The 14,872-nt window shown below is 40.2% G+C and overlaps 1 protein-coding gene across 3 annotated transcripts in view; it reads right to left on the bottom strand.

The window, feature by feature from the left end:
- Positions 1-1,376: 1,376 nt before the first annotated feature.
- The window catches only part of ACSL3 (acyl-CoA synthetase long chain family member 3), a 48,951-nt gene continuing 35,455 nt past the window's right edge, over positions 1,377-14,872 (bottom strand). For all 3 annotated transcript variants that reach the window (XM_041475739.1, XM_041475737.1, XM_041475738.1), the window contains 6 exons: positions 14,049-14,221; positions 13,059-13,133; positions 12,231-12,422; positions 11,323-11,437; positions 6,630-6,787; positions 1,377-5,495 (listed from right to left, as the gene is read on the bottom strand). In XM_041475739.1, coding sequence (XP_041331673.1) covers positions 5,332-5,495; positions 6,630-6,787; positions 11,323-11,437; positions 12,231-12,422; positions 13,059-13,133; positions 14,049-14,221 — 877 coding nt within the window. In that variant the 3' untranslated portion in view covers positions 1,377-5,331. The remainder of the gene's footprint in view (positions 5,496-6,629; positions 6,788-11,322; positions 11,438-12,230; positions 12,423-13,058; positions 13,134-14,048; positions 14,222-14,872) is intronic.

Raw genomic sequence — 14,872 nt, forward strand, 5'->3', positions numbered from 1 at the left:
CAGAAACTCTTCTCCCACTGGCTGCCCAGCACAAAGAAAAGGCACATCTGTCTTCTGCTCCCTGCATTGCCGAGGGCACACAAATCCCCTTTACATCAATTGCAAGGAAAGCCAGAGCTCCCTTCCACCCCACTGGGGTCTGCAGGAGAACACTGGTCAGGGAGGGCCGGTGACCCAGGCAGTGCATGGCCATGTCAGCCCTTCCCAGCAGCTCCCCAGGGCAGCAGAGCTCAGGCCTGGCTCTCCTTTAACCTTCAGTGCCAAGAGAGAAATTCTACACACACAGAAATAACCACAGGGTTATTTCAAAGTATTTCAAAGGATTACAATTAATTTTTCAAAAATTACTCACCTTTTCAACTGGTTGGGTACTCCCTTTCCCTGCTGTCACCCCTGGAGTTTTGTAGACAATAACAGCCACTCAGGTCTCCAATGTTTTTATTTGTATTTTATTGCATCTATTTTGGATCCCCCCCCCATGCCTCTCTAATGGCTACATTAAAATATTTCCTGATATGTTTACATTTATCCTTCCTGAAATTAGTTGCTACAATAAATACCTATTATAATAGTTCTGAACTTGTATATTTCTCTTTACTAAAGAGACCCTTAACAATATTTTATTAGCTATAAATGTCTAACAAAGAAAGAAAAAAAATCAGTTAAAGTGAATCATATTATCCTAAATGATTTGAAATGAGTTTTCAGTCTTAAAACCCCCCAGTATTTTTGAAAGAAAAAAAAATAAACAACTACTTTGGATATAACTGAATCTAGAGGAAGCTGGAGCCTTCTCATGGCTGGTTAAAGGGATAAACAAAAATATCAGCTATACAGCAAGGAGGGTTTGACATTTTGTCAGCACTATAACCCTGGGCATTTGGGGAACCTGTAAACAGGGACACAAAAAAGGGTAAAAGAGGCTTCTGTTGAGATGCCTCCAGGCTGGACTGTTACCAGCAATGGTTTGTGAGCTTATAACCAAAATTTGAAATTTAAGTGCTTAAGATCTCTTAAGAAGTCCAATTGCAAGCATCTAGTATCTGAGCCTTCAACACACAAACTTAAGGAAAATTACACACTAAATACAAGTCCTAGCACACTTGGATAGGAAAAAAAAGTCATAAGCCTACAGCTTTACATCAGATATTACCCACAGCCAGTGCTTTTAAAACCAGGTAAATGGCAGATCATATGCAAATAAAAATTGGCCAAACACTATTAATTTTCCTGCAGTGAAAATCCAGGCTAACCTGGTAATTCCTGCTCCTGCATTCAGTCCAAAATGGTCACATGTATTTGAAATACTTGACAATAATGAACACATTTCTATATTATCAACTCTGTACCACTGAAAAAACTGGATATACAGGACACAATTTGTGAAATTAATTTTATTTTTGAAACATGATATCCAATTACAAATAAATAATTCATACAATATAACTCAATTAGGGTATACAATGTTCAGGCAGTTCATAGTAACAACCAAGATCACATTGAAAATGAGTTTACATTACAACAATATACAATTGGTCATTCAATTCATGTTTCAGCCTGGTCCAAGGTGTAGGCAAGTTGAAAATTGTTCCTCTTACCAGTAAAGAAACAGATGTACATGATTTTATATCAAGCCCAAAGTAGTTAATACACCACAGTAACAAAAATTAAAAATACTCCATTGCATCACCTAAATGTAGTTTCAGTACAGAATAAAAAGTTTGTGAATTTTAGCAGGACAAAGGTTATTGCAAAGGAGTTTGATGTCCTAGAGCAATTTCTGCATAAACTTACCAGCTTTACAGAGTGTCCCTAATGTATGGTTTGGATTCCATACCCTTCTCTGCATGCTGCCTGCAAAGCAGTGGTGTGGGGACCTGCTCTGTTCTCAGCTCCATCACACACTGCTGTTCACTGCCACTGCAGCAGAGCCTGTCCCTGCTCAGCTGCAGCTCCCCGAGCTGTGCTCCTGCCTCTGCGAGACCCGCAGCAGCAAAGCCACACTCTCTGCTGACATGCAACTTTCGAATTTCTCACCTATCCCAGAAACACCATGCTCTGTAAAGAACACTTACATCTAGATTGAATGATAGTCCTGGAAATTTTTTAAAGAATTGTGAAATTTAAAGGATATTCACAGCATCCCTGGAATTTCTTGGTCAACCATTTTAATAATGAAATACATAGATTTTCACAAAAGAGTAAGTAGTTACAATTTTCAACGATTCAGAGACCTGGTAAGTTTTAATTTACAAAAGTTTTGTTAAAAATCCCCCTCTTTTGGGGGCCCTTCAGGTGAGGTATTTGCCCCTTGCTCTTAGTTTGAACTCAGATTGTTTATAAAGTTACAGCTCTTTCTTTCCACTACAGATCCCCCACGTGACAGAGACCACTCCTCCCAAACACACTCTTGTGTTCTCAGCTCCTGCACAGCTGCCCACAGCCCCTGGAACAGCGCAGGGCATTCCAGCAGGTGCTTTTGTTCTTGTTACACAGGGCATGGGAAGACACACACCAAAAAAAAACAAAACAAAAAACAAACAAACAAAAAAAAAAAAAAAACACACAAAAATTAAAAAAAATAAATGGAGGGAATTCCCAGCTGGCAAGCAGTGCATCTCTGCAGGGCTGGAACAAATCCCTCCCAAGCTGTTCTTGTGCTCAGGGGTGGCAGGCAGAAGGAGCTGGCAGCCCAGAGGAGCAGGGCAGGGTGCCCCACACCTGAGCTGCAGCCTGACTGAACATCCATCCCTGCCCCCAGCACAGGTGCCCTCAATGGGACATGGGACTACTCACAGTCCAGCAGGAGTGGAGTCTGTCTTTTGCTCTAAATCAAAAGAAAAAAACCCACACTCATCACAAAGATTTTTAAAAGCCTTTCTATCTCCAGCGCTGAGACTAAAGTTAATGAACTGCTTTGTTTTCACATTCTGTAGAAGAAATAAATGTCCACAATGAATCTTAATGCCTAATGAAAGAGAAACTATATATATCACATCCATTTTAAACATAAAAAAACTGAACTGTAAAATCAAATGCACAGTTAGACTGCAACCCCATCTTGTGACTGGATTAGAAAAAAGAAAATAAAACTACTATTTCCAAACCATTTTAAAAGTTTCCTTTGTGAAATTTCTCAAAAGGGGATTTAAACCCTAAGCAGAACAAAATACTAACTTTAGATTTGTTTAACCAAAAGCAGATTTATTTTCCTAAATCTGCTGCACAATGCACCAAGTGATATACATAGTACTTCAGCAATTTATTATTTTTCACTAAAAATCACAAAAACATTTGAACAATGTACAGTCTGTGCTGAGCTCTATTTAAGAACCTGTTGACGGAGCACAGATACAAATTTAAGTGTTAGTACTGTCTAATACATGATGTGACACTTCCCTACAGCCTTGGCAATTTTTCCACATTTGGATTCTTCAGTCATTTTTCAACATTTGTCTTATCTCTATTTGTCACAAGGTTTTCATTCATGATCTGGATATCTAAAGGCAGTAATCTCAAAAATGTGGTTCTGATTTCTTTTTGTTGCTTCTATTTTCATTTGATTACTTACACCAAAATTTACCAAATGTTAACAGTTTGTCATGGACAGCAGCAGGGGAAATCAATTAATTAGCACAAACCACCTCATCATTTCATCAGGGAACCTGCTTGATAACCTTCAACTCCTATGAATCTGCTTTCTATAATCAATGGAGAGCATTAATTAAAAAAGTATTTCAGAGGTTTATAAAATGAGAATTTGCACATCAAATACCTCCCAAAACCTCACATCACAAAGACAACCAGCAGGAACTCCCAAACTAAGCTTCTGGCCTTCAGCATTGCTATGTGCTACCATAGCAGGGCACTATGTAAGCATCAGGACCTTGAGTTTTAGTACTTAAGTAAATGATTCACACCAGAGTAATCTCCAAATTAAAACCATTTTAGTATTTGTTTCATCACCAAGTTGACTGATGTATGCCTTTTCACAGTCTCATGTAACCCTGAATATTCTTTCCAGAAATATTCTGAAAATAAAATTCACATCTGAAACAAATCTGAACACTCTCACTCAAGATGAAAAGAGCCCCCGTATCTTTTCAAACAACATCCATGAATCTCTATTGAAACAGAAATTGAGACTCCTTCCCAAAGTAAGAATTAGGTGCAACAAACCAAGCAACATAACTCTGGCCAACAAATGCTTCAAATATCTGTTTTTAAAGCAAAAAGTACTACACAAAGAACAGAGAATCAAAGGGAGATTTTTAATGGCACAAAGGGCAGCTAGGCACTGTGTGAGCTGAGAACATAACTGTCATTATGACTTTAAAAATCCCCCCAGGAAGATTTGGGTTGCAGCTAGGGCAGAGCAGGGGTCTTGCCAAACCTTCATAAACAATGGAAGAGGAAACCCACTGTAATGTCCAAACCTAATGAGAAAATACAAAGGTTGCTACAGTCCCTCCGTTCAAAGGACACAGTCAAGCTTGTAAAGTGTAAGGTGAAATTAATGACAAGAGTTCATATTAGCACTACACAATTCAGCTCTGGATGAAATGGTCACGAGCTATTTAAAAAAGGAGTTTCTGTATCTGAGAGGTTATTCTTAGGTTTAACTTCTGCTGTGTTAATAGCATCTTCTGTATTAAATGAGCTTTAACTAACACCTGCAAGAGTACCTGCCTTGAGGCAGAGCTGTGCCATGACCAACCTTCCATTTTCAGATAAAAATAAAAGTAACCATTAGGCACATATTGAAGGTGCATTACACAAGCTGGAATGTCAAACATTTTCTCCCTCAGATTTACACAGAAAAATAGCACAGCAGCAAATAACCTGGTCCTCTGTTCAACAACTACCTTGTTACAAGCATTTTCAATGTACATAATGTCACAACATCAATACCTTCTTATCTTTAAATAATTAGGTAAAAAAAGGCCCCCAGTATAACCATTTCTTATATAGCCAAGTTCTCTCTATATACATCCAAATTTTAAAGATACAAATAAAACATTATACAGGATTTATAAATGTTTAAAAACTTGAGGCTTCAGAGTCATGGTTTCCCAAAAAGACCCGGGAAAATCCACAGACTGACAAGGTAGCAGAGAAAACTGGAAAAAAGGAGACAGACACAAATTTGCTGCCATAACATTTTACTAAACTTGCCAGTCGTCATGGTGACGTCATTAGAAAGAACAGTTTAAGCTGGAAATGAGGAGTGGTGGTTTTGTGTGTTGATCTCAAGTGTTGAGTTGAGAGAGGCAATTCAAGTATTTCCTATTTGCTCCGAGCTCAGCAGTGCAGCAGTGGTGCCGAGGAGGGTTATTTGACGTTTGTTCCGTACATCCGCTCAATGTCCGGCTGGTAGAACGCCGTCAGCTCCTTGCGCTTCAGCTTGAACGCGTCCGTCACCAGTCCAGTCTCTGGGGTCCAAGGATCTGGGCTCAAACGGATCTTCACTGGGATTTCAAACTTCTCCAGGTTTGCTGTGAAAAGAAACGTTTTTAATACAGAACCTAAGTGGAACCATTTTCCTAAAGTTAAGCACAAAAGGAGAAATCATATCCACACGCACGTGACCCAAATGAAGAAGTGCTCCTCCAACCCCCAGGGTTGGTTTGACAAGCTGTGGGGTCACAAGCAGAGGGACAGGATCTGCTAGTACCTGTTGTCCAGTTTCCACAGAGATGCTGGAATAAAGTCCAGCTGTTCAGGTATCTCTGCAGCTCCCTAACTTCAAAAAAAAACCTCAGTGCATGAAAATTATATCCTCAACACAGACTCTGCTCTATCAGCATCATGGAACCCATCATCTGAGAGAAAAACCTTAAAATCCATACTACTTAGGTTAGAAAAAATGGGCAAATTTGTTTTTTCCCCCGATAGTTCTAAATTCATGAAGGGAATTAAGCTCATATGGGAACTCTTCCCTGTACTGAAAGAGAACAGTGCTCTCCACGTTACACCTTCAGCACAAAAAGCTATCATTTGCAACAATTTCTGTTGTGGTTTCAGGTATGAAAAAAGAAAATAAGAAAAGTAGTCAACAGATAGCAGTAATAAAAAAATCCTCTCCTTTCAAGTTGAATTTCAAAAATTTACACAAATGTATATTTATCATGTGCAACCTGCCATTTTTAGATTTTCCTGCCCCTTTTTCTCCCTTCAGCATTAGATTACTACGTTTGGGTTTTCAGGGTCTTTTTGCAATGTTTCAACTCTGCACTGGTATGTAGAATGGGAGACTGTCTCATACCTAATGCACATTTTATGATTATGGATTCATAGCTGGCCCACACTGGTTTTGGACCAGCATTAAGGTGAACAAGATACTACAGGACATCTGAAAGAACACCACACATACACACGGAGAACTGTACTTGTAAAGCTTCCCTGGTTTTATATTCTTTCCTCAGCTATTGGCCACAGTAAAAGAAGCTGCATGAAACAAAAGGACTGACTCAACTCATGTTTTGTTGTTGGGGGTTTTTGTATGAAAATCTCACTTCATACAGGTTCAATGAAATATACCCAACCAAGGAAATACTTTAGGGCCTATGCTTATCTATTTCACAGACATTGCAGTCCACAAGATTGATACCATCTACCCAGCCACTCACCTGCCACGGCAGCCTCAGCTAGCACCTTCAGAACCTCTTTTTCCATCTCAGGACTGTTACAGATCTCTTCCCAGGTTCCTTTAAATCCTTTCTTTCGGGCTAGTTCTGCGAGCTCCTTTTGATTTGGCACAACAAATCCAATGACATAAGAATGGAAGCTGAGAAGCACAATTTACTTTAGTATAAATTTGGCAAAGTAAACAACTCTTCAAAAATAATGTTTCAAGCTGGGGTGCTTATACTTCATACAGAGATATTGCTCTTAACAGCTGGCTTTTGTTCACCTGATAATCCTCCTGAAATAGTACACAAATTACCTCTGCCTGCTTATAAGTAAGTAGAAAGAGAAGCTACTTACCTTACAGTAACTGGATTGCTTCAAGGTGTGCTGTCCATATGCATATTCCACTGTGTCTCATGCCCAAAGCTTTGGGAAGCAGCACCACACGATGTCACTGCGCCCTGCCTCTGCTCATGTTTTGCAGCCCGGAATGGAGACTGGTGTGCGGCTTCCCTACCTCAGTTTCCTCTCAACTGCAGAGTCCAGTTACTGTAGAGGAGTAGAGGACTGCAGTGAAGAGGGGTTGGACAGCAGGTTGTGGAATGAGCATATGCACAACACATCTCAAAGGATGCCTGCTTCTGTAAGGGAAGTGACTTCTCTTTCTCTTTCAAGTGGTTGTCCATACACTCACTCTACTGCTGGCACTCTTTGTCTGCTCCTGACGTGCCAGAACAGAGGAAGCTGTGATCTCAAAGTCTTTGGGCCCTAAAGCACAATTCACTCTGAAACAGGTGTTGAAAGCTTTTACGATGGTGTAAACTTTAGGTAAAATTTGCACAGAACCTCACACACCTCAAGCAGCTTGACGCATTCTAACAAAGCAGATCACAGAGCCAGAGTTGAAAGTGATCTCAGAAGAGCTCCTAATCAATTCACCTGCCCTGAAGCAGAGTCAGATGTTTGTCTACATCTTTCTTGTTAGATGTAGAATGCCAACGCTTCATCACTCACAGCATGGATTAGCTGCTGCTGATGGCAACTAACTCCTGACTCTTCCTCTTTGAAATTTACCTCACAATTGTCAGATTAGCACAGAAGCTATTTAATTCATTCACAGATTTTCCTTGTCACCTTTTTAGTCTTCCTTCCTTTCTTAGGTTTATTTTGACATATCAGCAGTGCCCTTTCCTCCTAATTCATGCCATTACAGGTGTCTGCCCAGACATTGCCATTTTTTTCCCGGACTCTTTTCATGAGGTCCATCTCTTCAGATGTGCTACATGTGGAACTCAGACCCCTTAACACTTGTTAGAGCAAAGAGACCATTGTGCATTTTGTAGGCAATACATCCGATTATGCCTTTTACCTTCTTATAACAGCATGGCACTTGTGGACTCATGTCAGCTCCTACAGAATTGCTACCAAGTGGTGGTTCTCACCCTTAACTTCTGCAGTTTACTTGGCTGTAAGTATAATTTACAACTCCCCTCTTTCAACTTACTGCTATTTCCAAGCAAATCTCCATCTAGCCAAGCTTGCTCTGAATTCTCATCCTATCCTCCACTGTCGCTTTGGTTCCCTCCCATCTTAACTATCTACAGAATTATTAAATCTTTTCAACTGTCACCAGACAGATCATTAATACAAAATATGTAACCTTAGCCCCAGCATGCAGATTACTGTACTATATCCTTTAAGGTTTTCAAGATAATTTTAAGATACTACCTCTGTAAGATACTACCAATGCTTTTGGTTACCGTACATTGCAATTTTCTCCTTTCTTACTGGCATGAATCATAATGGGCATCTGAAAGGAGTTGAGAAGACTGCACCAGAGTCCATTATGAACACAGACTTCCCTGGCAGCATCACTACAAGCTCTGCCTGTCAGCTCAAAACCATTTTCATTTTTCTCTTCCTGAAAATGTATTAAGTGATGATTTCAGATTAGCCTCACTATCACTACAGCTTGCATCTCACCTTCTGCCCCATTTCCCCCATGCACAGTCATGCTGTGCTCTACACTGAACCCTTGTAACTTTGCCCCCTGCTGTGTAGGTATTCTGTGTGAAGGCACCTGGGACACAAAGGACTGGCACTTTCATCCCTGGTTCCTGCAGTCTTTTGAAATGCTCAAGATCATGTCCATCAATATCACCAGTGTCTCCAGGGATAAACAGCACATAGAAGTAATCAGTTGGCTGGGTAAGCGTCAAACTTTCTGTTCATTTAAAATTCAGCCCCTCAGTAGAAGTGTACTTGTTCTGGAGAAACAGGTTCATCTAACTGGCTTTTTTTTGTCAAGAACACCTTGCAGCTCTCAGTTCCTGGTACAGGTAGTTTTTCTTTCTGTGCCACAAAGTTAATCTTCACCTGTTGCAGTTCAAATGCTAAAGCACTGTTTTGTCTTGAGAGGTATCCTGAAAGTACACCTTCCCTCTTGAGCAGCCACTGCCCTGTCGCTGCTCCTTATGCCAATCCTTTGTATTTGGTACCTTTGTCTTGGAAGGGATTTTCAGTAGAAATTTTCAGACTTTGGTCCTCAAGACCTCCTTAGTCATCTCTTCCATGATGAAAGATTTTGCCAAAATGTCCTACACTAGGCAGCCTCATTCCTTTGCTGCGCTTATGATTCTACCCATAGATGGTTCTCAGACCTGTGGTCAGAAACATATTTAATGGCACTACACATGGATATCACTGTTTCTATTCTGTAAAGCCTGGTCCTTTATCCCCTTGAGATTACTGAGGGCTCCCTCAGGTTTTTTGTCACATTTGCTCATTCCTCAGGTAACTGAGCTTTATTTTCCTGATGTGATGCTTGAAACCCACTTAATGTGTCTTGGATGGGTGAAGTGTTGATAAAGCAGTAAGAGTCCCCCCCAAAAGAACTCTAATCACCATTCCTTTCAGCAAATGTTTTTATTCCTTATCTCACTTATTTTGTCTGAAGTCAATACAGTTTTTGAAGTAGCAATAGCATGCAAACAATTCTGATTCCCTACTACCATGTTTAGAGGAGCTTTGCGCCCTAATATCTAAGGTCAAATCACATATTAAACCCATTTGTAAAAGTCTGCCCTCCTTGTCCTTTTGCATGTGGGAGACAGAACAGCTACAAATAAAGGACTCCTCCTGCATACTAGATCACCCAGGCAAAGTATAGGGAGAGACAGGATCCAAGAAAGGTCACAGGCACTGTTACAAAACCTCTCTGAGCTCACACTGCTGAGGTGAGCACATGCCCACAATGAAATGTGCACATGGACAATCATTCAGGGACTCTACTACCTGGCTACTCAGGCCACATCACACACATAACAGTATTAAGAAAGTACAGCAGTAACAGAAAAACCACTCTGGAATGTCTTGTCTTGTTTGTCCTTGGTCTGGACTCTTGTTTGTAAATTACCTTTAAAAATTGCTCATAGGTTTTCCTGTTTTTAAGTAATAGACATGACACGGCCTATCAGAGTCAAGTGTCTGGCTGGCAAGTGTATTTTAGCTTCCAATGTTATGGTGACCTGGCAAAATTAATACAAAAATTTGGTAGCACAACTCCAATAGTGAACTGCAACCCTGAAAGAGAAGAAATCACATGTAGGAAGCTCTTTCTTCACAGATCACAGAGGGTGCTTGGAACAGCTGCAGCTTCAGGTTGTCAAAGCCAGCAAACGTGAGACTCACACAGTGAGTCCAAACCACAAATAAAGCTTAAAAGAATGGAAATTTCCTCAGCAGTGGCTGGCCCAATGCATGCCAGCCTACTGATCCAAAACTGTCAAAACTGCAGTTACAGAATGACTACACAAACCCCTCCAAAATTACAGAGAACCAGGTGAACAAACCAAAAGTTAATTGTTTTATTTAATACCACTGAGCAATTCTCTGGTGTGCTTATCCTGGCTTCTTTCAAAGTAAAGTGGGGCTTTTTGGGACATAATGGGAGTCAGAATATTTCTGATCATTCAGAAGCTCCAAAATAATTTTCCAAACATCAACATCAAATGACAACAGGAAACAAAGACCACCTGAAGTATATTTATATGTGTAAGAGCTAAGAAACTCTAGAAATAGAAACTTAGGACATGTTTGAGCCCTTATCATGTCATTTATTAGTACACATATAAAGCAAATAGAAATGGCATTTGATTGTCATTTATTGTGTGCTTGCACAGCATTTGGATTGTGGTTTTCTCAAGCTTCAAGGTGGTGAAGAGGGGTAAAGAAAAGTACATTTAATTCACAAGCCATCTACTGGGCCATTGGTGGTTTTTTCCCCCACCTTCCTCTGAAGTACCACAGTACTTCCTCAGAAGGACAAATCACAACTAAACACAGCAAGGAACAGGGTGTCCTAGGGCTTCTAAAGGTAACAATCTCCAAAGTGCTTGAGTGATGCCTGTAATTAATGTAGTAGAGCTCAGCTGCTTTTCAGATAGGGGAAGGGGGAATGTAAGACTCATCATTGCTATTTTCCAATAAATGATGACAACAAATTAGAAAGGAGAAATAAAAATTGATTTCAGATCTTTTAGTTTTGATAGAGAATTATTCCATTGCATTATAAGTAAAATCTTTTTTTTAACTTTATTTTTTTTAATCTTTTTTTTTTACACACTGAGTGCCAAAAATTTTGCTTCAAGAGGACAAAGAACAGAGCAGTAACAAATCATAAGCTGCTCTTACCTGCTTGCATATGCACAAATATTATCCACCAGTGGGAGATTCTTCAGAGCTGCTTCTACTTTGCCAAGAGAAACATACTCTCCTGCCTGCAGTTTTACAAGATCCTTTTTGCGATCTATCGAGGAAGAAAGGAATTAAGTGTTAATGACAGAATAGAAAACTTTGAAACATTGATTTTACATTTTTTTGAAATGCTTATTTAAATAAGCATTTAAATATATAAACTGATTCATATTTGGTGAATGTACCAGAAAACTTTAATGTTAGGTTTCCAGACTGCATTTTATCAGTCTGTCTGTCCCAATAAAATGAGGGATATTACAATTCCATGCATTTTCTGCCTTCAGAACAGCATTTCCTATATGACAGCACCATCATGTGCATGGAACACAAGCAGGAATATGCAAAAGCCACTGTTAGCCAGGAGCACACATTTTTCACCCATAAGGCAGGATATACACCATTTGGTGGCATTATGTTATTTATTTCAAGCTAAATCCATATTTAAAGAGCAACTGTTCATCTTTTACTTGAAAAACAACAATAGGAAACAAAAATTAGGCCCATATTAATTGGGATTATTGAACACAACCATACTAAATTGTACAATATAAGGCAGCTTATCTACTCAGTTAGCTTGTCTTTAACTCCCTAATTACTACCCAGTCTCACCAACTCAGGGAGTCAATGTGAAGTTTGTTCCAAAGTGAACTAAAAATCAGCTTCTAAAACATACAAACAAGTTTACATTAACATAACAGGACTTCCCTGGGATACATGGCAAGGCTTTAGATTGCAAGACAAGATATAGAGGTTTTTTTCATTATTTTCTTTCACAGCCCTGAAAAATGTGTGTATATGAATATCTTATACACATGCATTTACATGTCACTAATTTATTAACTCACCAATAATTTTTAGACATCCATCATGATGAAATTCCCCAATGTCTCCAGTATGGAGCCACCTCTGCCCATTCTCATCAACAGTAAAATCTTTTTTGGTTCGTGCTTCATTTTTGTAGTAGCCCACAGTCACATTCTGCCCTCCAATAAGGATCTCACCTCTAGGGTATGGTTTATCAGTGTTGTAATATCCACCTAGAAGGATGGGGAGTTTTATTAAGCTTATGAGAATGAAAACATATTCCAAAGCAAAAATTTGTGCCGTTCTTCTGGCAGAAGTAAGTAATGTGCTTTATCGGTTTCACACAGGCTCAAATAAAACCAAATAACTTTGCCTCATAGTTTAGAGAAGAAAAAATCCATAAGGTTTTGCATTAGTCCCGAAGACACTTAAGTATTATGTATTTCTACTCTACAGTACATAAAAGCCTACAGTGAAATACCCAAATGCATTTCAAAATTTATTATATGTATTTTATAATGTATCCATTAAGCTTCTATTCTGCATGCCAATTTCTAATGACTTTAAGAATAATGCTATGAAGATTATTTTAAACTAATTTCTTAATGGCAACTGAAGGTATCATGCATACTACCTAGTCAAAATGCCATTTGCATTGATAACTTCTGCCTGGATATTTCCCTGTTTTGAAACTGAGGAATTTATTCTATGGTTCTTCTCCCCAAGAGCAAACTTTTATAGGCAAAAGTAGCATTTAAAATTCAAACAGCCAAGAAACAGTCTTTAATTACTGCTACTGAGCAAAGCCCAATAGAAAAACACAGTTCTTACAAACACATTACAATGAAATCATAAGCAGGAATTCTCACCTTCTTCCCAGTTCATTAACTTGATTTCACAACAGACCAAAGGTGCTCCCACTCTTCCTGTAGTGTAGTCCCAAACTAGAATTTAAATAAGTGCATTTTCAGAAAAACAAAAAAACAAAGATGGCTAGGAAAAAAAAAATCTTCTGTTGTCACGCATTCTCAGTGAAAATTAACTGCTATTTATTTCTGAACTTTAATTCACAGAACCAAACCTCCAAGAAAACCCAACAGATTTATCAAGAAAACACAGATAAAATTCTTATCCCACCAGGAGAGTAGATAGCTGTATTAACAGATACCCTTGGAGTCTAAAAGGCAACTGAAACCACTAGGTTCTGTTATATGAAATTAAAATCTGGTGCAAGATTTTAATTCCTGACATCTCAACATACTGAACAAAATGTGAAAATAATTATTCCGCTCGTGTGGTAAGTACAACAACACCAAGATCCCATTCATACCAGAATGGGCTGCTCCACCAAAAATGAGAACTTCCATTTTACACGTGGGTCACCTGCTTTAGCACCACGCATCCCATCAGCACTGCCACTGTTTGATACATTTTGGGAACACCTGATTGCAGGATTCCCCGATGACATTGGAGGTACCAGCAAAGGAGCGGGCGGGCAGGGCTGAGCCGCGTGGGGCTGAGCGCGGGTGCCGGTGCCCGAGGGCTGCAGTGCCACCCACCTGCGGTGACAGTGCCAGCCCCGAGGGCTGCAGTGCCACCCACCTGCGGTGACAGTGCCAGCCCGAGGGCTGCAGTGCCACCCACCTCTGGTGATGGTGCCAGCCCCGAGGGCTGCAGTGCCATCCACCTTCAGTGATGGTGCCAGCCCCGAGGGCTGCAGTGCCACCCACCTTCGGTGACGGTGCCAGCCCCGAGGGCTGCAGTGCCACCCACCTGCGGTGACGGTGCCAGCCCCAGGGGCTGCAGTGCCACCCACCTCCGGTGACGGTGCCAGCCCCGAGGGGTACAGTGCCACCCACCTTCGGTGATGGTGCCAGCCCCGGCGGACTCGGTGAGGCCGTAGCCCTGCCCCACGGGGCAGCAGAAGCAGATGTTCATGAAGCGCTGCGTGGCCGCCGAGAGCGGCGCGCCGCCGCACAGCAGCACGCGGATCTTCCCGCCCAGCAGCATCCGCACCTTGCGGAAGATAAGGCTGAAAGGCAAAGGGAAAAGGACATGGTGGTGTTTCAAAAGAAAGCAAGAGAGCACCTCGTTTTGGATCTAAACCGAGTTTCCACTGTCTTCAAATACACTTCTATGACTTCCAAGGAAAGCCTTGTGAAGCAGCACATTGAAGTTTTCAGAAATACAGGCACAGATTTCTAAGACTGTTTCCATGTTCTAGCTTGAAGATGGTTTAAATGCTTGAGAACACAGATTTAATGAGGCTGTATAGTTGCATGATTTTCTCCTAAGAATACTTTTTATAAATTTTATTAATTTTGCAAATACGTTGTCTTTTACTCTCACAGAAACCCAGAGTTAGACTCAATGGTCCTGTGGGCTCTTTCCAATTTGAGGTATACCATTGCTCCCTTCTGCCAAAATGTGGACTCTCCAGTTTTCTGTAGGAATAAACTTCTCATTTTACCAAAAAATTGTATAAATCAATTATTAAATTCCTGATAAAAATGCAATAAATGTAAATTTTCAACCACTTTCATGTTAAACAACACTCAAATTTTATCAGTAAGTATTTAAATCCATCACACAAACTCCTGATTTGTTGTTTCCATTTACACTGAAGAACAGATTTGTTCATGTCCAAAGTGTCAACGATAAAATGAAGAAAAGCACATGAATA

The sequence above is a fragment of the Pyrgilauda ruficollis genome, unplaced genomic scaffold, assembly GCF_017590135.1.
Source record: "Pyrgilauda ruficollis isolate IOZ18807 unplaced genomic scaffold, ASM1759013v1 scaffold36, whole genome shotgun sequence".
Taxonomy (NCBI): Eukaryota; Metazoa; Chordata; class Aves; order Passeriformes; family Passeridae; genus Pyrgilauda; species Pyrgilauda ruficollis.